A 25371-nucleotide genomic window follows, 5' to 3' on the forward strand; every position below is an offset into this window, starting at 1 on the left:
ATTCACTTAACCATTATGCCAAGAAGATGGACCTTATCTTATTTGTTTCTTAAGCCTCCCATGTCCTGAGGTAGATGTGTTGTTTATCTTTGAACACATGTAGTGTAAGATGTGCAAGTGTGAAACACGTTTGCCATAGAGAGGGTCAAGGGAATTTTGCTATGATTAAGAAAGATAAATATCCGAAGTTGTAGAAAACCTCATCCCAAATAATGCGAAACTAGTTCCATTTATTCTTTAATTCTAATATGATCATTTTACATATTAGGTTTCATTATACATTACATAAATTGTACATTAATATTTTATCAATTTAAGTTTTGACAATTTATATGTTTTAATATCTCACTCTTGACTTACAAATGTAAGTATAATGTAGAACTTTGACAAAAATGAATTTGTCAACCACCCAAGTTTTCTCAAGCTCTTGACATAAGAAACACTATTACTAGTGACATGTTTCAAAATCTCAGTAAAACACAGCTCTCAATGTTTCCCAATGACATGAAGATTGCATATGTTCAAAACTCACGATAAATTCTTCCTCCAAGGAAAATAGCAAACCCACATACTATCTGGGGTGCCTTCGCATTGTGCTGAGAGAGATCACTCTATTCTGTACAGAACAGGAAAAAAAATTTTTTTCATGAAATCTGTAACAATAGAACCATTCTTCCCAAAGTTCAGAAATATGCACTGTAGTAATTCACTGTTTTAGTGCAAAATAAAATAAGCAGTTCTTTCCGTGTTCCTCCCCTTTTCTAAAAGTACATAAAAAATCTGAGTGCCAAAATGAATTGTGAGGCACTAAGATCCCTGTAAAAAATACAAACAGTCCCTTAAACATATTTCAATTCCCTTGGTATCACGTGTGCCTGATAAAGATTCAGTTTCAAGTGAGTGCCTCACTGACCTGACCCTCTTTTGGTGCCTAAAAGACTAAGCCAATGGCCATCTCAGGGAGTTAATGGCTTTTGCTTGTTACTAAAAATTAAGTCAGGACCTTGTAATACTTGCAATCAACCTTGCTGATATTTTAGTATAAACAAGCTCAAGGAAGGTAGATTTTCTTTTTAAAGAGCAGCAGGAAACTTTTTCCAACATCGCCTAGGGTAAGACAGAGAGAGTGGAAAGGGTGAGTAGGATGTTGAAAATCATTGAAAGGCATTGCCTGAGGTTTTTTGTAAAGAGGAAATACTTTCTCTTGTTGTACTTGGACAATATGTTGCTATAAGCTCTGCAAATAAAGACTCTAGAGTGCATAAGCAGATTCTTCTGTTGACCAAAATCACTAGTGTGCTTATTTCTCTTCACATTTAACTATAGGATAGAGTCCAAACTCCTTGGCATGGAATATATGGCCCTCCATTATCTGTAGCATACTGGACTCCTCCACAGGAGATGCTTGCAGTTGTCTAAATAAGCAGCCTATCTCCCCTTCTGTGTCTTTCCACATTGCTCCCTTTGGCTGTTATATCAAGACCTACCTCCTCCTGCAACCATTCTCCATACTTGAATATTGATTCATATTTACTAAATCACCAAGGATTTCCTCTGTGAAGCCTTTCCTGGTTCTCTTCAATCTCCTCCAACATAGACCAGTAGAATTGACCACTTTTCTTTGGTGTGTTATTATAGTCTAATTCCAAAAGTTCTTACGCAGTGACTGTGAGCATGGAGTTGAATCACACATAAATTGCAAGCAAAATTTTGTGTTTGTGTATTATTCTGGGGAGAAGATTAATAGCTCCATCAGATTTTTAAAAAGTCCATGATTTCTCAATCAAAAAAAAAAAAAGCCAAAATACACTGACTCTAATTGGTACCACTTTTAAGGCAATGGTACCATGTTTCTTTCCTTCTAAACACCAGGCCCATAAGGACAGCAAGCATGGTATCTCCTTTTAGTGTCACTAAAGTGTTATTTCTGCATTAGCATCACCTGGGTATAATTGGTAGAACTGAGGTATCTAGGATCAGAATCTCAGAATGTGAGGCAAACTCTACACTTTGAAGGAGCACCTTATTGATCTTATGTACTCTTAAATTTGGAAACAACTGGCATGCTGTTGTTCAAATAATAGCATCAGGGTAAATGTTTGCTGGCTGGCTGAATGGACAAACGAATGTGGGCTCTGATTTCAAAAGAATTATGACAACTTTTAAGAGCGTAATTTTAGTAGAGTTTTCTGGACGAAAGCAAAACCATACCCAGCTAAGAGAGAAATGAAATATTTGTAGATGTTGGACAACTGCATATTCAATAATTATTGTTTTTTAACAAACCACAAAAATATTGACAATTGTCACCATATCTTCTAGGTTAGGAACTGCTAAGGAAGAATATAATTTTCAAGTGTAATTCAAAGAACTCTAGGTGTACTTTAAAAGTCAGATTGTAATTAAGTGCAAACTATTTATTTAATCCTTTTATCTATTATTTTTGAGGCACAGTTCATTAAAATAATTATTTTTGTAACACAGTGATCACCAATGGTTTATATAATGATGAGTCAATTTTGATCTTCAGTTCTGGAAAGAGCTCTCTAGAATTGATCTTGAAAGTGTGTGATGGAAAGGAAGCTGTTTACTATTTTCAAACTAAAGAAAGTACAAGTCACGACCCTAAAATTCTTCACCCAGGTGCTTAGCCCAGTTTCTAACCTAACCAGGCAATACAATGTTTTCCACAGGAAATAAGCAGACCAGCTTAAACATTATGATATTAGCATATTTGTGATATTAGCATCAAAAAGACATACCTAAGCTCTCTGCAAACAATTGGCATGAAGTAAGTGCTCAAGTCACTGTAGCTGAAGTTAAAATTATGATGTTACTGTCAACACAGGGTTTTAATTGATTGTATAATGGCAATACTTACCATTAATGATACCTAGCATCATTATTTAACTGCTTTTGTGATGTTTATGGTTGAAATGGGTAAAGCCTCTTGTGAAAGAACTAAATCAACTAGAAAGAAAAAGCACTGCATAAGTTATTGTAAAAATTTCAGAATTTAAAAATTTTTACTGAAAAATATAACTAACATACTTTTGTGTTATTTATTAATCTTGCAGTTTCTCACCTGTAATGAGTCCTACACAATCAAAGTTTACTATCACCTAATGGGCGCTATCACAATTACAGGCACAGTACCTGGTCCTTGTAACTCACAAATTTTTTATTAGTGACAGCAACATAGGATCCTCTTCCACAATAAGTTGGCCTTGGGAAGAAGATCTGTTGTATGTCTATTTTATTAATATTTTATTTTATTTTATTTGTACTGCACAGTCCAGAAAATCTTACATATCATTTGCAAGTAAAGATAAAAACCAGATGATCCTGGAGTTGAATGGATCAGGGAAATGAATCTCATCCAAGCAACAATCCAAGAAACCAAAGGGCAGAGTACTTTATTTGAAAATCTCACATAGAAATTGTCATATGTCTCTAATTCTATACCATAAGCCTCTTCGTGCAGGAATCTTGACTTACTGGTATCTGAATCTTAAGCATCTAGATCAATAATTGCCATATAGTAGAGTTAGTCATGTTTGTTGAATGCACAAGAGAATATCTTTATGTGTCTTTCATGCATTTATTAGGAAGTACTTCATTTCTAGGCTCAGGCCAGGCATTGTGAAGAGATCCCTGTCCTCCTAGAGTGGCAGCCAAACAACAGGGAACAATTACAACCCAGTATGATAAGGACTGTAAAATGGTATGCACAGGACACAGCGGAAGAACGTAAAAGAGGCCCCTTATCCATTCTTAAAAATAAAGCTCTACAGATGGAGCTAAAACTTAAAAGTGCTTGCCAAGCAAGTCAGGCAAAGATTGTAAGCTGAAAGGATAGGAGTTTGAGTTCTGTGAAGTTTTCTTTTGCCCACAGAATCTGGTACAGTGCCTTGAACATTGATATTGCTCATATTAATGGACAGAGTGATCAAAATGTTTTGTGAAAAAAATTATTTGGGATGTGAGAAAAGACATTTCAGATGGGCTGCCTTCAGAGGCTGTTCTAGTTTGCTAATGCTGCCTTTTCGCAAACCACCAGAAATGGATCAGCTTTTATAAAGGGGTTTATTTGGTTACAAAGTTATAGTCTTAAGGCCATAAAGTGTCCAAGGTAAGTCATAACAACTGGGTACCTTCACTGGAGAATGGCCAATGGTGTCCAGAAAACCTGTTAACTGGGAAGGCATGTGTCTGGCGTCTGCTCCAGAGTTCTGGTTTCAAAATGGCTTTCTCCCAGGACGTTCCTCTCTAGGCTACAGTTCCTCAAAAATGTCACTCTTAGTTGCTCTTGGGGTGTTTTTCCTCTCGTAGCTTCTCCAGAGCAAAAGTCTGCTTTCAAAATGTCTCTGTGGCTCCACTCTCAACTCCTGTGCATTCTTCAAAGTGTCCCACTTGGTGTAGCAACTCGCTCCTTCTGTCTGAGCTTATACAGTGCTATAGTAAACTAATCAAGGCCCATGCTAAGTGGGTGGGGCCACACCTCCATGGAAATTATTCAATGAAAGATCTCACCCACAGTTGAGTGATCACATCTCCATGGAAACATCCTATCAAAAGTCTCCCACCCAATCAACACCAATAGTTTCCTGCCCACACAAGACTGCATCTAAGATAATGGCCTTTGGGGGGTACGTAATACATCCAAACTGGCACAGAAGCCATCACTGGTTGCCAGTCCTGGGTCTTCCTCATACCGTTAGTTGTCTGGCCCTCTTTTGCTCTCCCTATGCTTTAAGCAATATCTAACCACTTCGAGTTCCTCCAACAAGCCACGCTGCCTCTCATTTGTGAGCCCTCACATATGCTATTACCTCTTCCACCCCCAACCTTGAACTACTATCCAGCTAATTCCAATTTGCCATTTTAATGTCAACTTAGGCCACTTCTTGGAAGCTTCCCTTGACCCACAAAAATAGATTAGCTACTCCGTTCATGGCATACGGGTCTCTATCAATGAACTAACTACGTTCATGGCAAATTGCAATTGCCTGTTTGGCTATCCACTATCCACCCCACCTTCATCACCCATGTTATACCCACAGCTGAACACACATGTACACCACCATACTGAAATCTCTGTGGACATTTTATTCTTTCAGTAGCATATAAAAGATACATAACAAATACTTCTTTTGCTCAAGTTACAGCCTCCACAGTGGACGGCACTGGGAGGACCCACAGCAGTGGATCCAAGTAACATCTCTTCAGATTATTCCCTGGAGGCACTGCTAACTGATTCTAGTATTTCCCAACCTTTAAGTTTCCAGATGAGCAGTTGTCTGTATTCCAGTATTACTCATTCGGTAGCAAGAATCCTCTTTTGTTTTTATCAGCTTGGGAAATCCTAGGCCCTAGAGAACTGTCATAAATCTGCAATGAAGTCAAGAGGTTTTACTGATGCTTGGGGACCTGAAGAAGGTACAAGGTGTTGTGGCCTCTGATACCACCTGCACCTCTGAAGATCTGAAAAGTCTTCTACCTCTTGAGTGTTTCAATCCAGCCAAGGAGTCTAGATATAAATTTTGTCAAATAAAACAATTCCTTCTCTGTTTTTGGAAGTAATCACAACAAAAATCACATTCTATATAAAAGTAATATGTCCTCACTAAGTTGGAGGATTTATTTGAAAATATAAACAAAACCATTTAACACCTTGAGTTTGAAAACCTAGGCTAGAAATTCAACAGGATAGAAACTTCCAGGAATTTCCCTATATATATTTTTTCTACCTTGATCAGTACAGAGTAACAAATTTCCTCTTAGTATTTCAACACATCTGCTACTGGTTCCAGACAGACTTGTAGCTCAGAGAATAAGAGAAATGAGAAACATTTCACTGAAAAAAGCAAAGAAAGTTTTACAATACTTACCAAAACGCAGGGCTTAAATATACATGGGAGGCTCAAGAGAATTCTTTCCAAGCCATGCTAATTTGTTTTGTCCTCGAAATACATACAGGATATGGGAATACTTTAATGATAATAAAAAAATGGATTGTAGAATTGGAAAGAACTTCAGTCTTTCTTCCTCACTTCACTTGTAAGAATCTATAATTTGGAAAAGTGAAGAAACTTGCCCAGGGTCATTCAGAAAAGTAACTGAAGATTCAAGCCTGGAGTTCAGGTCTCTCAATTCCCAATACAAGGTTTAACCCATTATGTCAAATTGCTTCCCAATAAAGATCTCGGCCAGAAATAAACTTTATGCAAAAACATATTGAGTGGAAAAGTTAGTTTCTTTTTTTAAATGTGTCAATTTTGTTTCAGTCTATTCATCTAATCACATGGAATGATTTCCAGAACAAAGCTTTCTGATAGCTCATCAATTAATCGGTTCTAACCTAACTGTATCATTCTTCCCCAATAAATATATAAAGATATTAAAACATGAAGAATATGTGTAAGACATGCACTAATCTATAAATAAACATTATCATTCAGACTTAGCTAATACAAGTTTTCCATTGGTTTAAAGAAGGGCTATCCTTAAACTTGTCATTGTACTATCTGTGATAAATGATCTACTAATCAAGTTAATACCATAAAAAGATAAAAGAATAAACTTTAGTGAGCAAACTGTCCCCAAGATCTGAAAATTTCCACACTCAAAATCAATTTATCTAAATATAAAACTATGCCCCTCTGACTTAAGGCTGGAAATATTTTTTATAGTTTCCTTTCTGTTTCTATATTTGAACATAGCACAACTAAATTTATTTACAATGGGTAAATCATACTTTTTAAACATGCTCTTCAAATGTCTGAGGTACTATCAAGAGGAGGGAAATTGTACTATGTCCTCACATCCATTTTGACTAAAATAGACTAATTTTATGTGTTTTATATATTATGATCCTTTTTATGAATTTTCTTTGAGAGTATAATATTCCATTGCAAAAACCAAATCAAAACCTTAATCAGTGAATCAATCAGCACAATTAATAAAAGGGTAGACTGAATTTTTTTGCTTCCTGGTGTGACAAAATGCAAAGCACACAACATCATTTATCTGGTATTCTTGTCAAGAAGTTTTAATTTGAACCCAATCATGAAACTGATCAGGTAAATTCAGAAAGCAGGATCATTTGAGGAAAACTGGCCTTGACTATTAAAAACCGTCAATGGATAGGTGGGTGGTGGGACTATTATAGATTTTAAAAAGTGACTGAAGAGACATGACCACAAATGCAGTGAGTGAACCTGAGTTGAATCCAAATCCAAATAAATGCATTCATTAATTGCCAGTCAGCTGTAAAGGAGATTTTTGGAACAATGAAAGAAATTTCAATATAGAATATATAATTAGATTTTTATTGATCAATAATAAATTTCTTCGGTATGATAAAAATTTGAGTTCAATAATTCTGAAATACAGAAGGAAAAGGTAATTTGTCCAAGGCATAGCTGGACTGTACCACTGTCAATGTGGTTAATCTGGGAACTACGTTTCCCAGAATCCACTTCCTTGTATGGTTCCAGGTTAGAGTTGGACCCAAAAAAGACAATGTGTGAGATTTGAAAGTCAGAAGTGAAGCAATGGCCATATTATCAGATCATCAGATATGGTGATGTTCAGAGCCAAAGGTGCCTGGCTGTTTCCAGCTTGTCCTCTCTCCCACTCTGCTAAACGGTGACCCCAGATCCACCACCACATGCTTGGCTGTACAACCACAGATACGCAGAAGCAACAGCCTTCCACAGATCTCCCCACAAGCTCCTCCTTTGAGGTCCCACTCTGGTGCCTGGACTGGTGCTTGGTTTCTCAGATTTCCCTGCAATCTCCAGCTCATCCCTTATGGCAGGATTTCAGGCATGTGTTTTAGTGACCCTTTCTCTGATCCTCCAACAGATCTCTTTCAGATTTTCACCTCCCCAGCTCCCATCCCAAAACTGTGTATGGTCTAATTTGTATAACAAATCCCTTACTTCTATAATACTCTTCATGACTTTGTTTCCCTGACTGACCCCTGACTGATAGAACCATGTTGACCTTACTGGTGGAGAAGCCGGACTTCTTCACAACTTCCTCACTTTCTGATTCCTTTTCTGAATTCTTTCTTAGTAGACTGTGGCATCTCCTCAACCCCACAACTAGCCTGTTATTTTGTAAGCATTTGTTGTTTTGGTGGTGATTGTTTGCTTTCCTAACTCTCTGTATTGGGACTAGCAAACCTTTTGTAAGAAGTTTTTACTGGTCACTGTAACCCCTAAACTGATGGAAACTGTTACATATTTATTGGTGGATCAAAGCTTCATAATTTAACAAATAACTGAAAATCCATAAAAATAATTTATAAGGGAAGTTCTATTCTAGAAAATAATGTTTGGACTGCAAGGAGTTTTATAGATACTTGAATTTATAGGATGGAAAACTGAGAACCAGAGGGATAAGATAATGTCTCTAAGGACACCCATATTATTAAAGACAGAAATAGGATTAGGAAAAAACATATTCTATCTATTAGAATATGTGCCTTGAGTTTACATAATTAATTTTAGAAATTAACTGATGTACTGCCATTTGGGGGATGGCCATATGGGTGGGTAGTTATGTGATCAAAGTACAGATCCTGACTCCTGCTTGTATCAGTGCCTGTGACCTTGTGCAAAGTACTGTGCCTCAGTTTCCTCACATTGAAACAAAGTATCTGTTCCACAGTATGTATCCATCTAATATCAACTTAGGTATATATCTTGAATATTGATAAAAATGGTCCCTACACTCTGGAAGCTTTGAAATTAGTGGAGAAGGACAGAAAGACACACATACAGTTATTAATGACTTAGAATATGGATACCACATAGAATGCTACAGATCGATGGAAGGGCAGCATCCAATTTTGTCATGAGAGTGAGGGTGATGCATTTCCCTGGGAAATCAGTTAGGAAGCTTTATAGGGTGGAGCTCTTAGGATCAATTCCTGTGCTGGTTTGGAGCTGTCACACACCCCAGAAAGTTATGTTCTTTTATTCCAATCTTGTGGAGTGGGAACTTTGATTAGATTATTTCCATGGAGATGTGACCCTGCCCATTCAAGGTGGGTATAAATTAGATCACTGGAGTCCTTAAGAGAGCTGAGAGCTCACACAGACCCAGACGCTTGCAGATGCTGGGAGATGCAGACAGAAGGATGTTTGGAGATGCTAAGCTAAGAGATTAAGCCCAGTGTTTGCCCCAGAGAAGTGAAGAGAGAACTCCCAGATGCTTAGAGAGATACACTGCAGGAGAACTAAGCAGAGAGTTGAAAGAAGCTAAGACAGACAGAAGCCCAGAGATATTTTGGAGAAAGCCATTCTGAAATGCAACCCGGAAGCAAAGGACCAGCAGATGCCAGCCACGTGCCTTCCAGCTGACAGAGAAATTCCGGACGCCATCAACCTTCCTTCAGTGAAGGAATCCTCATGTTGATGCCTTAGTATGGACACTTTTATGGCCTTAGAACTGTAAATTTATAACCTAATAAATCTCCTTTGTAAAAGTCAATCCTTTTCTGGTATTCTGCCTAAAGGCAGCTCTAGCAAGCGAAACAAATCCTTTGGCAGAGTGAAGAAAGCAGGAGTTGGAAGAGGGAGAAGTTACGCTCAACTTCAGTCACAGTGAAGGCCTCAGTTAATGTCAAGAAGAACGCTGGGCTTAAGATGACTGTTCTGAATTGTCCCAAATCGAGGAAAGGGGGCTTTTCTACTGCCATGTTGATTAGTTATTGTTTGCAAGCTTCCTGCATGAAGGAGCAGTGACCCCTTCAGCCACAAGCAATGTCAGAAGAGGGGACTTTGGCTGCGAGCTTTCAGCCATCAACATCCCCAGAGACGGGGGAAGGAGGGCTTCAGTCCTGAAGGGGGGCAACTGGTTGGTGCATCACAGCAACTAGTACAGTGGGTATCAGTAAAGACTTCCTGGACTAAGGCAGAATCGTAAAGATTTAGATGTAGCCGTGAGACAAAGTAGGGTTTATCTATTTGGGGAAGAGTTATAGCATAAACAAAGGCATGGAGGACGTAGGGCAATGCAAATAGTCTCTGAAACATAATCCTGAGGGGGTGAGGCTGTGGAAAGAGTATGGTAGCAATAGCTAGAGGGGTAGGTAGAAGCCAGGTCATGAAATGTCTTTTAAGAGGCAGATTTTAACATGCAGATATTTGAATGCTGTTGAAATACATGAAGGATGGGAGAGACCAAGTCAGATTGTCTTTTAGAAAAACTATCCCAATAACAGTGTGAGAGATATATTTGAGAGCATCAAGGCTGGGGACAGGAAGGCCCTATAATAGTCTAGGTGTTAGATGACAAGAGTCTGGAAAATGCTACCTCTCTAGGAGAAGGATTTAATAATTTCACATCAATTGTTATTTAACATGATGTATTTATCACGACACTCTCGGATTATTGTTTTGTTCTTTATTTATATCCTCCTGGGTTCTATAGATTTTCTTTTCTCTCCAAGAAAAATTATTTGGAGTTTCCTTAGAGGATAAAAAGAAAATATGTGTGTTACACATATATTCCTAAGCTCATATATCTATTCACAACACTCACTTTTAATCAATATGTGTCTAGAGCATGAAAAAGGTTTTTTTAAACAAGAGTTTAAAAAAAAATCTATGAAGATAGAAAATTTAAGAAAAAAGAAAACTCTGTAGGTTTGTATAGGTTAGGGTGAAATAGTGACACATCCCAGAGTAATTTGGGCAGATAATAAAAAATATATTTACAGCCTCCCCCTCCCCAGCCCCGAGGATCTGGGGGAAGGTGCGGATGTGTTGGACATCCTCACCTGGACTGGTGTTGATGTTGTCACAAACATTGGGACTGGCGGTTTGATGTGCTGAGCCCTCGAGCATGGGACTTGCCCTTATGAAGCTCATTACCACAAAGGAGAGTCTAAAGTTGCATGTAATGGTGCCTAAGAGTCTCCCCCTGAGTACCTCTTTGTTGCTCAGATGTGGCCCTCTCTGTCTCTAACTGAGCCATCTCGACAGGTGAACTCGCTGCCCTCCCCCCTACGTGGGACCCGATTCCCAGGGGTGTAAATCTCCCTGGCAACGCAGAGTATGACTCCCGGGGATGAATGTGGACCTGGCATCGTGGGACTGAGAGTATCTTCTTGACCAAAAGGGGGATGCAAAATGAGACGAAATAGTTTCAGTGGCTGAGAGATTCCAAATGGAGTCGAGAGGTCACTCTGGTGGACATTCTTATGCACTATATAGATAACACCTCTTAGGCTTTAATGTATTGTAATAGCTAGAAGTAAATACCTGAAACTATCAAACTCCAACCCAGCAGTCTGGACTCCTGAAGACAATTATATAATAATGTAGATTACAAGGGGTGACAGTGTGATTGTGAAGACCTTGTGGATCACACCCCCTTTATCTAGTGTATGGATGAGTGGAGGAATGGGGATAAAAACTAAAGGACAAATGGGGTGGGATGGGGGGATGATTTGGGTGTTTTTTTTTCACTTTTATTTTTTATTCTTGTTCCGGTTCTTTCTGATGTAAGGAAAATGTTCAGAGATAGATTGTGGTGATGAACGCATAACTATGTTATCATACTGTGGACAGTGGATTGTATATCATGGATGATTGTATGGTGTGTGAATGTATTTCAATAAAACTGAATTTAATAAAAAAAAAAAAGAAAAAAGAAAAAAGAAAACTTTAAAGCAACTTCTGACTTCTGAATTTAATTTGAGAAGGAAAAAATATATAGAATTGTAAAAATGTAAAACAAAAACTCTTCATGAATTCCAAAGTTTAAAAATTTCACTTGGTAATTTAAATTGACCTTGGGGCAGGTCAATTGACCCAAGCCTCAGTTTCCTCATCTTTCAAATGTGTCTAATAATATCGCCTTCAGAAAGCCACTGTGAATGTTAGATGAGACTATATGAATGTTAGATTAGTACTTTTAATCAGTTATCAAAAAGAGGTGTCCTAATGCAGAGGGGAAGTGATGAGTGGAGGAAAACCACACAGAGGTTGTGCTGGACATCTGGAATTGTAACTTCAGGCCACGCGTGGAGTTACTAGGTCTGGAGAATCCCAGCTGGGCATGAGTGACAACACAGGGGGTGGCAGGAAAGTTACAAGGATTTAGTTTCCATTTTCAGGCTTGTTTCATTTTCTTTGACAGTGTGAATAACACCTTTTATATAGTGTGCTTACTTTAATCTAAGCTTTCATCAGAACAGGCATCATGATATAATGAGTTCTAACTTCTCTTTGGAAGACCACATGAATCCTATACCTAATCGCATGAGAAGGTGATGAACACAGGCTCATTTTCTGCTGGGTGCTGGCAGGACAGAGGTGCCAGAGCCACTAGTTCTATTAGGACAGCATGCCACAGTAGGAGTCAAATGTCCCATATTTCAATCTCTCTCGCTAATTGGGCAAAATACAGTGTATTGCTGGACCTCAGCTTTCTTCCCCCTAAAACCAGAGGTTTGGAATTAATTAATTTCCTTCTGGCTTTATAATTCTGATTCTCAAGGCTCACAAACCTCAAGAAAGAAAAAGGGGGATTCCAGAGTGCATGGCCCACCCTAGCTGAGAAGACTTATTTTTGGCCGTAGATACATATCAAATGGGAGTGTGAAGATACAGAATCACTCAGGCATGGAATAAAAAGGGAAATGCGCAAGGAAGGCGACAGGGGTCTCTAACCGGAGTAAGTGTGCCTTCTTCACGCAGATAGATGCCAGAACCTCTGATATCCATATCGTGCGCTGAAACCTGCTGCAGATGCCGACAACCCTCCTAAGTCTGATGAAATGCTCTCTATTCCCCTGACACTACCCCAACCCCACACACATACAACCACCTATGGAGAACTGAGAGAAATTTTGAAAAGAAACCAAAGCAAATTCTTCAGGAGGCTAGAAAAAGACTGTATTAATTATTTGCTAGCCCTATTGTCAGGCTGTCTGACATTCGCCAAGTTTCATATAGTTTCAAGTTTCAGGTCAAAACATTTATATAAGAGTCCCCCTGATGTTTTACAGTGGTTTTTCTTGTTATAAAACTCTCAAAAATTGACCTCCTTGGAAACATTTCTTCTTACACTCCATTGCATTTTATAAATGTCTCTTCTTTCGTTTCTTGAGTTGCCATTAAGTACACCCTCCCTCCCCATGAGGTCCTCAATTCTTTAGATCTATTTTTCAAAACTGTTGTGATGACATCATCACTCTTTGTCAGGAAAATGACTGTTATGTCTCAAAGGATCCAATCCCATACGTAAGCCATTAAAATAAAATGAGCTGTGCCCGTGAAAGAGATGCAGATTCAAACCCCTAAAAAATGGTATGACTTGAAGACAAATAATCTACAGAAACAGTTGAACTACAAGGTGATACCAAAGAGGCTGGAAAAAAAGTACAAGGCTTGGCTGCTACCATTGTATTATGCTTGAAGCATTGTGCCAACACGGTAAATGCACACAATCATGTTTCCAAGATGGATGCAGAGTGGTCACAATATTGACATTTAAAGATCATTGCAACCATAATTTGTTGATTACGAAACTGAGGTACACACAATTATTTTAAGAACCTATCATGTGCCAAGTCTTGCATTAGTGGGGAATGTCTGCCAATAGTTTAGTGACTTGGTAGTAACAAAGCTGGACTGTTGAGAAAAGAGACTTTGTTGATGATTGCTAAATCATCAGTGCTTAGTATTGCTCCTGGAACATAGAAGAAACACAGTAGGTGCTTGTGGAATGAATGTACCACACCACATTAGTGTCTTAGCTATGTTTTTATGGGTTTTTCAAGGGTGCAACATGCTCATTGAAAAAAAAAAAGACTTACAAATAAGCATTTGGTTTGTCTATTTTTACATCCACAGAGATCTATATCAATGCCATTGTTTAGATTTACTTTTGCCTTTTAAGTTATTTTAAAAAAACTTTAATTATACCTCACCTTTTAGGCAAGTCATCAAAAAATATATTATGCTTCTTTCTTTGGTCACCTTCAAGATATTTTGAAAACATAATTAAGAAATGTAAATAAAGTTGAAGAATTTGAAAATCTTTTAGTACAAGGCAGAGATTATTTTAAGCCACTGAATTTGGGTCATTTCTATGTGATTGGTTTCATATGTACGAATTCATTGTACCTTCGCAACATCAGTAATTATTATTATTATATGCTTGATTTAATTCACAATTCTGTAGAATTTGAGCTAATATCAAGACTGTTACTCAGTCAGTGAAAACTGAAATTTAAAACCTGTGAGAAGCCTTTGTAGGGTTTTTCCTATCTCTTTGGCTTAAGCATGGTCAAACAATCTAATTTTTATTTTGAAAGATGATTTTCATCATTTCATTTTTCACACTATTTTCCACTAAAAATATTAAGTGGTTATGGTAAAGATATTAGAGTACTACACTGAAACTTGACTTACCTATAGTTTTGCTTTTCATTTCCTATGTGGAATCTGTCATACTGTGAATAGGCTCGGTTTCCTTCCCAGTCCATTAACTCGATTCTTAGTGTATACTGCCTCTGACTGGTTATGGCAAAAATAAACTCATTCCCCAGCCAATATTCACCAGAGGGATTTCCGAAACCCTGGGAAAGAAGATAGGGATACAGTCGTTACTTTAGAGAGAAGCTCTTTCCATGATCAGCATTTAACCATTTTTTACATAATATTTTTAACCAAAAATGTATTTCTTTCACTTTTATACATTTTTTTTTCTTCAATTACTGACTTATTTCAATGCTTTTCTGCTATGTTTCCCTCTATGTAGGCTAAAGTCCAATTCTCATTATAGTAAACCCTCTGTTACTCAAATGCTCATAGATGACATGGTTTTGTATTAAATGAATATGTTTATTAGGTTTAACTAGAAAATACTTCTGAATTCATACCTTGTGTTGTAAAATTTATAAAATACCAGTTAACAGAATATTTTTAATGTAATTTAATTTTTTTTCAATCAGTACTACAAGGTGGTGTTGGACAAGTACATAACAATATTATTACTACTACTACTACTACTATTATTATTGGTATTAGAATTAGCATTATTCAGGAGTCCAATTATGCTCCAGTAATAATTTGCATAGGTTAGTAGACCCTTGAATTTTGCAGCTTTAAATTCTTATTTTTAAACATTAATAAGCAAATCTGCAAATTCTTGATTATAATCATTTACAATGGTTTAGCAGCATGGGTTTGAATTCTGAGGCAGAAGGTTGATATGCAAGCCTAATAAGTGAACGAAATGGCTGCTCTGCATCTAAATCTCAATATGGCTTTATTTATATCTTTACAACAATCCCAATTATGATTATTAAATATTCAAAATAGTTCCTTTGTGGGAAAAAAAACAAAACAAAGCAAGTGGTCCACAAAAGAAAGCCAACTCTTGGTGTTGGCAATGTTAGTGATAGGAAAATAAAGAACTCTTAAGAAACTGCTGGCATTTTAGATTTGGGACATTCACGATGGCCTCAAAAAGTATTCCTTGGGGATGCTTGAAATTTAGTGTAATTCTTGATCTAGATGTTTGTCTTATTTACCAGACTATGAGCTCCCTGATGACAGAGGCTAAGTTGTATTTGTGAATCTTCAAAGGCTAGTGAAGTGCTGGCATACATTGGACACTTCACATGTGTTTACTGAAGTTCAAAGAAAAAGGAAAAAAGGAAACAAAATATTTTAGTACTTTAATAAAGTCATATAGCACAAATACCATTCAGAGAGGTAACCATAAACCACAATTCTTGTTATAAGCAAATTTGTTGAGTCTCAGGGGAGTGTTTTTTAAATTGCCCAACTGAGGCATAATTACTGGGGTTCTGGCTCCACACTGGGGTTCCTGGCTTCACACTGAATCAGAATATCTGACAGCAATCTCATATCTCAGCATTTGAACAAGCCCCCAATTTGTCTTGTGCACATTAATATTTGAAAGGCACATCTCCAGTAATCACAGGTTATATTCTGATGTCAGAAAGAAAGAAAGAAAAAAAAAAACAACCTATGGTTAATTGAGGCTTCATTAATAAAAGTCGTGTTATCTTGATTCAGAAACCTTTTGCAAAGGCCTATACACTCTGAAGCAGTGACACAGGATATTGTGTTTGATTGAAATACAGAAAGCTGTTTATCCCCAATTCTGGCCTCAGAATGCTGCTGGGGCTGGAAATATTTTTTGGGTGACATCTGTGACTGGACACACATTGTACTCCAGCCTGGAATGGGTGGAATAGCCGAGATGGCAGCATAGAACTAAATGGAAATATCCTCATATAGATTGTGGTGATGAGTGCATAACAATATGATTATACCAGGAATTACTGATTATTTACAAAGGATGGATTGTATAGGGTGTGAATAAAACTGTTTAAAAAATAGAGGGATACAAGTGCTAGAGAAAATGTGGAGAGAAGTATGTACCCATTCCCTGTTGGTGGGGAAGTAGAACACTGCAGCCCATCTGGAATGCAGTGTGGTGGCTCCACAGGAAGCTAAGAATGGGGTTGCCATATGGTCTTGCAACACTGTTATTGGGTATATACTTGGAAGAACTGAGAGCAGGGACATGAACGGACATTTGCACACTGGTGTTTATGACGGCAGTATTGACGATTTTCAGTGGATGGAGGTGGCCTAAGGGTACATCCACTGATAAACGGAAAGGTAAACTGTGGTGTGTACATGCAATGGAATACTGAGCAATGGCAAGAAGGAATGAAGTTGTGAGGTATGCAACCAGGTGAATGGACCTTGAGGACAGTATGTTGAGTGAAATAAGCCAGAATCAAAAACACAAACATTATAATGCCTCACTAATATGGACTAACTACTATGTGCAAACTCTGAGAATTGAATCTGAGAGCACAGGTTATCAAGGTAAGGCTTATTATAAAGGTTCCTAGATTGTAAGCTCTTACAGCAGTCACATCCATTCATGAATTGTAATGGTTATTTCTAAACTCTGAGATGCTGAGCTGTTTGTGTATAATCTAGTCAGTCCCTGCAACTTCAGATATCTGTGTGACACCTGAGACTCACAGCCAGAGTTTCGCAGCTATAAATGTCAGCATCACTCAATAACAGCAACTGTTAAAAAAGCTGAAAATGAGATCAGACTTCAATTAGAGATATGAATGAAATGAACTTGTTTGGGACTAAGGTAAGTCAGACTAATGAGTAAAGGATGATATTGACTGTGTTTTAAGACTTCAACTTCTATATGAGAACAAAGGAACAGATGTTTATTTGGTGCAAAATCTGTATTTTCTGTAGCACACTATATAATTTAACTTGTATGTTTGGTTTATTCAAACACCATAATTACATGGAAGCTTGAATAGGGAGTGAGATATGATTGGCTTGTACAGGTTAGTGTGAAGCCCTGATACATCCCAGAGTAATTTGGGCAGAGAATAAAAAGTATTTGCAAAGCCCTCATGAGAGACTGGTGAAAAATGTAGTAATATTAAACTTCCCTACACAGGGAATGCCTGATATTCTTGAAAGCATTGGAGACTACCAGTTTTGTAGGCTGAACCCTTGATCTTGGGGCTTGCCTATTTATAATTTTGCCTAAGAGTCACCCCCAGAGAACCTCTTTTATTGCTCAGATGTGGTCTCTCTCTGTAAGCCCACTCAGCTGGTAAATTCACTGCCCTCCCCCCATGTGGGACATGACTCCAGGGGGTATAAATCTCCCAGCAATGTGGGACATGAGTCCCGGGGATGATCCTGGACCTGGCATTGTAGGATTGAGAAAGCCTTCTGAACTAAGAGGGAGAAGAGAAATGAAACAAAATGAAGTTTCAATGGCTGACAGATTTCAAAAGGATTCAAGAGGTCATTCTGGAGGTTATTCATATGCATTATATAGATATCTCTTTTTAGTTTTTAGTGCATTAGAATAGCTAGAAGGAAATACCTGAAACTGTTGAATTGCAACCCAGTATCCTTGATTCTTGAAGACAATCATATAACTGTATAGCTTACGTGGTGTAAACATGTGATTGTGAAAACCCTGTGGCTCATACTTCCTTTATCCAGTGTATGGAAAGATGAGTAGAAAAATAGGAACAAAAAGTAAATGAATAATGCGGGGGCGGGGGGTATGGGATGTTTTAGGCATTCTTTTTTACTTTTACTTTTGAAAATGTTCAAAAATTGATTGTGGTGATGAATGCACAACTGTATGATGATACTGGGAACAACTTCGGATGATTATATGCTATGTGAATATATCTCAATAAAATTGCATTTAAAAAAAAAGTCATGTTATCTAAATTAAGAAATATGAGGAAAATGCTAAAACAATTGTATCAGTCCTTATTTTCTCAACACAAGTGATAGACTTTGGGAAAGCTGATTCCTTTCATATTTAAATGCACATCAATTTTATAGAATGATAACTACAATAGAAGTTCTCTTAAGTGCTTTCTCCTCTAACCGACATATTAAATACACTTGTATACTACTTCCTCCTTGCTAATTGAGTTGTATGCTTACCAAAGACAAGTTGTGTGTGCTCACAAACCTGTTTATGCCATATGTGCTACTGTAATGGTAGTATTTTTAACATGTTATGTAAATAAGTTAAATATTAATAGGGAAATGGTGTTTTCTTAATAAAACCTAATTCTAATGTTTAGATTTGCTCAATAAAAGCAATAACAAAAATGCTTTTGAATCAGGTGTTATTGAGACAACTCTAAAAGACTTGGAAAAATGATAAAAACACTAGAAGATTCTTCAATTAGATTGCTTTCAATATCTTTAAGTGCTTGCACTATTTTAAAGAAACTGAACCTAGAAACTGAATGCGTTTCACTATGGGAAAGGTTTATCTAAGAACCACTGACCCAGAATCCCAGGTCTTGGCCCTATATCACAAAATGGGTAAATGAATGCATTAAAGTTAAAATGAAATGTATTGATATAGGTAGGCATACATTAAAAATCATTCCCCAATTTAATTTTGTTTGTTGGTTTACTGAACACCCTTGGTCCAGACTGCACTGGACACTTACTCCCTTCAAGACCATTCACCTATAGCTTAGAGCAAAACAGAAAGGACCCACTGAAGTTAATCCTCCAGGAGCTCCTTGCTTCTCCTTTCCTGAGATGCTTGAGTCACAATTTGCCCAAGTTCCATAGTGCCAGGGGGATATTAGAGCAATTAAGGATGCACTAACAGTTTTACACAGCCCCCTCCAACCGTGTAAGTTACAAAAAGGAAAAAGCATGCCTTCTCCAATGTACTTTTTCTCAGTTCAGGTATGTCAAAACTCTCCCATTAGCCACTTGGCAATTCCCACTTCTGTGTGGTCAGTAAGAAGGGATTCAGCAATTATAATAGATGTTAACAAGAGGGCTGAGAATGATGAAGTGTTAAGCTTTAGGTCATATTATTTCCCTGCTGTGGAAAGCACTGTATGGATAAAGCTCTCGGGCTTCCCCAGGGCCAAAGTACAGTGATCTCCAGCAAGCCTCAGAAACGGCTGAGTAGTAGTGCCATTTCTACCAAAGACTCCATCTCCATCTTGACATGCAGATAAGTACCTCCCCTTGAGTGGAGATAAATATCCCTTATTAAACAGTTTGCTTTGTTTCTGACTGAAAATAGAGGACTGAAAAGAAAGCAATGATATTTACTTTTAGAAATCAAACGTCTATTTCATGGGAGCAAAATGTTTGACTACAATGAATCAAAATGACTGTTAGAAAGATATTATAAGGAGGAAAGCTTCCAATGGCCAACAGCAGTGATATAGACACTAAATGTTTCACCATAAAGATGAAAAACAGGTGAAAGAAGGGGAAATGGGTTCCCACATTAGTTAGCTGCCTATTGGGTAGTTTATCAGGCATAAACACAGACTGGATGCATAGGAGCAAAGGCTTGGCTTAGATTAAATAATCTCTACCCCTTATTTCTTGCTCTGTCATGTATTTGCTGTGGAACCTTCTATGTTACTTCTGAGACAGTTTCCTCATCTGCAAAACGGGGATTAAAAATATAGCTTCCATACATTGTACTGTGAGAATAAAATGAGTTAATATACCTAAAGCACTTAGCTGAGTGCTGATACATAAAAAGCACTTAACAAAAATATAATTGTTGTTATTGTTATAATTAGAGGATATACCACAATACATAGTAATTTTCTGTGTATGTGTCTTTCTTCTAGGAGACTATGAGTTCTCTGAGGGTCAGCAGATTCTTTTCTATTTTGTATGCCAATATATACCATTATGCCTAAAACAATAAATAGTTGTTGAATTAATCAAATAATATTTTACCAAAGTGGGATTGGAATACACTGGCAAATTAACTACTTACATACAATCATCTGTTTTCAACCTCCCATCCACTGAATTACATAGTATTTTGTATTTTTTCAAGGATTTTCTTTTAGAAGGGTTTAGTAGTGGGTTTTGATGCTGACTTTCTGATATCCACACCACATCCAGTGACAAATTTTGGTCTATCATGGTAATCTTTTTCCCTCTGCACATGATTGCTTTAGGGATGGACATATGACCCAATCATGGTTAATGACACATAAAGGGGACATCCACTGGAAATATAACTCAGATCATAAGAGAGAAATCTTGAGGTGAGATGCCTTGCTTCCTCCTTCTGGATGTCATTGTGTTTAGCTGACCAGAAACTGCTGTTGCCATCTTGCCACAAATTTAAGGATGAAGACATCACACAAAGGTAGGCAGAGTCCAGAAATTTTCCAAGAAGCAGTGTGGTGCTTGATGCTAAATTATCTATTATTTTAATATCTACTAGATATTAAATTTTCTTATTTTGTAAGTCAATTGATTAAGGGTTTTCTGTTATTTGCCCCTAATAATAGGGAAGGCATTTTCATTTCATTGAAAATTTTCTTTTCAAATTAATTAACCTATAAATGACATGATATCTAGGTCATTCATTAAAGCAATCAACCATCATTCAAATGAAATAGTTGTAGTTTGCCAGTATAACAATGGTAAAGAGCATATTTTCACTAAAATAAAATACAAGGTTGCAAAGTTTATTTGCTCAAAAGGAGGTTTGCATAATTTTGGAAAGGGAACAGAAATAATCCAGGGTCTTGTCTTTATCTGAAAATTAATAAACATATACAGAAACAATTATTTAAAGGGCTTTCAGATGTGAGGGGCTAATGTTTTGAGAAGTTGAGTGTTATCTATACAAATAAGTATTACCATTTTAATCCAAGAAGTTAATTATTAAACAAGAAACTAAACCCAACTGGTTGCAGTTGGGGGTAAACCCATGGCATAAATGAAAGCACAGACTATCTTCTTATTCTTACCCCTGTTTCCTAATGCTAAAGAGAAACTGTCTCCTCTTAACTCTCTGGTGGTACTATTCTTTCTACGCTCTCTTTCGCTAGGACTCAAGAGTTCAAGACTCTAAAAAAAGAGTTTATTTTGGGGGCCTTAAACCCATCCTAATAAATCAGTAGTTCTCACAGTGGATTTCAATCAGAGTTGTGGAGCTTTTGAAAGCCATAATGTGACTTGGTTCCCCATGGAGACTCTGATGAGTATGTCTGCAGAAGGCTCGGAGATCTGTATGTTCACAAAGTCCCAGAGGTGAGTCTGCTGTGCACCAAAGGTGGAGAACCACAGAATTCTGATGTGGGATAGCTATTTTGAACACAAATGAGGAAACATAATACTATTCAGATCACATAATCTGAGTGGTACACAGAGAAGAGGCAGGTGTAAAAGCCTATCTTCACACAAAACTCCATATTAGGAGGCAAGTTCTGATTATGTCTTATAAACGTTTCCCAGAAAAACAAATTAATAATCATGCCTGAAATACAGAGATGGAAGATGCACTTCCATAAAGATAGTTTTATACATTAATGCACATACTAGTCTACTGCAGGTCTGTATTGTACCCCAATTAGCCTGTCACAGCCATAATAATAAAAATAAAAGCTTATGAAAAATTCTTGCCTGATACTGAAAAAGCAGTAAGTCCTTATTGAATGAATCAACAATGGTAATAACAATAGAATATTTACTTTTTCATGGATAAATCCAAGCATTCTATGCCATATCCTTTCACAAAACTACAATGCCTAGTGACCTCAATCACAATCATATGAAAGATTTTGATACCATTATTCAGACATATGTTAGTCTTATTTCTCCTTTAGTTCTTTAATAAAAAGAAAAGAAAAAAACCACTGGAATTTAACTTAAAATAATGTTGACTTAAAATTGGCCTTAAAGCCATATTTGACTCAAAACATGGATGCAGAGGAAAGACTGGTATTCATTAGTTTTTACCAAAACCTGCAGGAATGTTAAATTTTGGTTTATGTTTCTCCAAGTTACTAAAATAACTATCTCTGATACCTTATTTATTTGGTCTGCTCATACTCATAGGAAGTGTTGCCTTTTTATAGATGAAACAAAATTGAAGCCAGACATAGTTCATGCATCTTATGGATTTCATCTCTTTTCATACTAACGTTTAAAATAAACAATTAGTCAGGGTTACTGTGCTGCTGTTTTCTCAAGATAGTCTAATTCACAATCAAATTGTGAATCTCTTATAACTGCTGAGGTACTCAGCCCAAGAAAGATCAAAATAATTATTTACATCAACATTTTAAATTTCATATACATTTTTCTCCTTTTAATGGGAAGACGTGCTGTTAATTTTTTCTAGAAAGAACTCCCAGAAGGTATGGTGCCCAGACTGAAATATTTGTGTCAATAGGAAGCTCTGTTTATGGGGGTAATTGTTTTCAATACAAAGCCAGATTGTCTCCAGGGTATGAGTCATTGCCTACTATAAAGTTAGACCACTGGGGTCCTATTTGGAACTCCTAGCTTCATTGGGCTTTACATGTGAAAGCACTGCTAAGTGTTATTGCTGGAGGCCACTAAATGGTATCCTCACCATTTGAAGGAGTTAATGTAGTTCCCTAAGTGCCTCGTTAAAAAGCCCACTCCAAACTTTCTTCTTGGCAAACACATCTTTACAAATCCATAAACCAGATTCGGCGGAATCTCCTCAAGAGGAAGGTTAAAGGAAAGCAAAGCTCAGGTGAAACACTTTTGTAGGCTTAAAGCCAATGACAGAAATCCAATAAAAATTGTGAGCCTTCAACATGGGAAAAGGTTTTAAAATAATAATTATAATATATAATTTATCAATTGATAACCTTAAGACACTGTTCTGGAAAGCTTGTGAGGCAAGAGGCAGCCCACAGACATCAAACAATATGAAGAGAGGGAGAGGAAAGGCAGAAAGAAGTGGGGAATGAAACTATTTCTACACTCAGTGCCCAAGGAAGAAGTGTTGCATCTTAGTGTATATAATAATAGATTAGTCAAGATCTGGAAGGAAGAGGCGCATGCGAAGGGTCCTTGTTTTCCCAAAGGATGTACACCCTAAGCTGAAGGAGTGAGCAGCCAGTTTTTCCAACTCAGGGGACAGAAATGTGTGCGACTGATAAGAAACGGCATAAGGGATCTATGTCCGTTTTTGGTGGAGCCATGGTATTTTGTCTTCAGATAAAAGAACAGCTCTGGAGAAAACAACCAAAACACTTTGTGCCATGTGTTTTGGTGAATGTTACCAAGTGCTAACAAAAGATAAATTCTCTTATTTAAAAAATCTTTGGACTCATTTTTTGACAGAATGTTTCAGAATTTTGGAGTTTATCTCATTTCTGACCCTGTAGAATTGACATTCAGCTGATACATTTTTCAAATTTGAATGAAATATGACAGTCTTTCGAATTTAAGGAAAGGGGTAGAGGTAAACCCTATAAAAGCTACGATTAAAGAACAATTTCTGTCCCATTCCAATAATGAAAAAAGAATTGCTTTAAAATTTATACATATGGTAAATACTTAAAAGACAAGAATCAGTTCCATACTTCACATGGATGTCTTTCTTACTCAAAGTGCTTAGCTTGCCAAGGCAGCAGATGTTTACAGCTAATAATTCACCATTTGGGAAAGTCACCATGATGACAACTTTATACTCATATTTCTATTATCATTAATAATAACGTATCTCAGATATCTATAATTTGATTCTCAGATGATCTCTTCACATCTCACTTTAGTGGTGAAAATGATGTTAGGGTTGATCACAAAATTTTTCTGGCAGATTTAAGTAAAATCTTTGCACACTTCGATGTTTTAATCTTGGATAAAAATAACTACCATTTGTTGAAAACTCACCTGTGCCAAGTTCTTTACTGATATTGTTTCTAATCCTCACAACATCCCTATAAAGCAGGTGAGGTATTAATATGAAAAAAACCTGAGGTATGGGTTACGTAATCGGCCAAAGATCACTCCACTTGTAAATGGCAGAGTGAAGACTCATAATGTTAACACAGACCTAATTCAAGGCCCTCTTTCAGAACCTAGATTATCTTTTTTGCCATGTGCTCTTACAATCACGTAGGCAGAAAGAGGTCTTCGAGTCAGACCTAACTTTCCAATTCTCTATTATCATTCCTGAAAGGTGCTGATCCAGCTTCTACACAAGACTGTTTCCACAGAAGGGGGCTTTCCACTTATCAGCCAGCCCATTTCATGGTTAGACAGAATTAATCATTAGAGTTTTGTTCAGACTTGGCCAAATTTCGCTTCTCTGGAAGGATCCACTGTTCATTAATGAACCTAGGCATATACTAACTCTATTTTATGAAGAAACTGAAATTAGAGAGATTAACTTCTGCAAGACAGAACAGATGGTTGAAATAATCCTACAACATGGTTACTGCCTACAGCATTATCTACTAAAATCTGATAGAGTAATGAAAGAGCATCTCCATTTCTGGACTAATTCTTATTCATTTAAACCTGATGTTACTGAATGATTCTTGTCTTGATTTTTTTTTTTTTTAATATATAAATTGTCTCCTCAGAAGGCAAACAGAAAGGTGAAGAGAAGTCTATACTAGCCCTAGTTCTTTCTTATTATTCTTGTGGATAATCTGTAAAAACTTCAGTTGGTTGGCATCACAGTTCACCCATTAGTAGGTTCATAGTTGGTCGAACAATGGTAAACAAAGTGTTCAGTACGTCTGGGGTGGAGCATGAGATTCTGCATCTTTGATAAGCTACCAGATGATGTTAATACTGCTGGTAACTGAGCCACACCTTGAGTGGCACCTACATCAATTCAATTAATTAAAATAGCTATCAAACAGCTTTATGCCTAATTCTTGTTTGTTTGTTTGTTTGTTTTTCCAAGTTAAATAACCCCAACCATTCACCTGCTCCAGACATGCTTTCTGGATTTTTCCGATCCTTCTTGTAGCCAGTAGGTTAACTTCACTTGATTGTA

At 37.1% G+C, this 25371-nt stretch overlaps 1 protein-coding gene across 4 annotated transcripts in view; it reads right to left on the reverse strand.

The window, feature by feature from the left end:
* ANGPT1 (angiopoietin 1) overlaps nucleotides 1–25371 on the reverse strand; it is a 248791-nt gene that overhangs the window by 25937 nt on the left and 197483 nt on the right. For all 4 annotated transcript variants that reach the window (XM_037803274.1, XM_037803276.1, XM_037803278.1 and 1 more), the window contains exon 7: nucleotides 14439–14605. In XM_037803274.1, the coding sequence (XP_037659202.1) occupies nucleotides 14439–14605 (167 nt within the window). The remainder of the gene's footprint in view (nucleotides 1–14438; nucleotides 14606–25371) is intronic.

The sequence above is a fragment of the Choloepus didactylus genome, chromosome 14, assembly GCF_015220235.1.
Source record: "Choloepus didactylus isolate mChoDid1 chromosome 14, mChoDid1.pri, whole genome shotgun sequence".
Classification (NCBI taxonomy): Eukaryota; Metazoa; Chordata; class Mammalia; order Pilosa; family Megalonychidae; genus Choloepus; species Choloepus didactylus.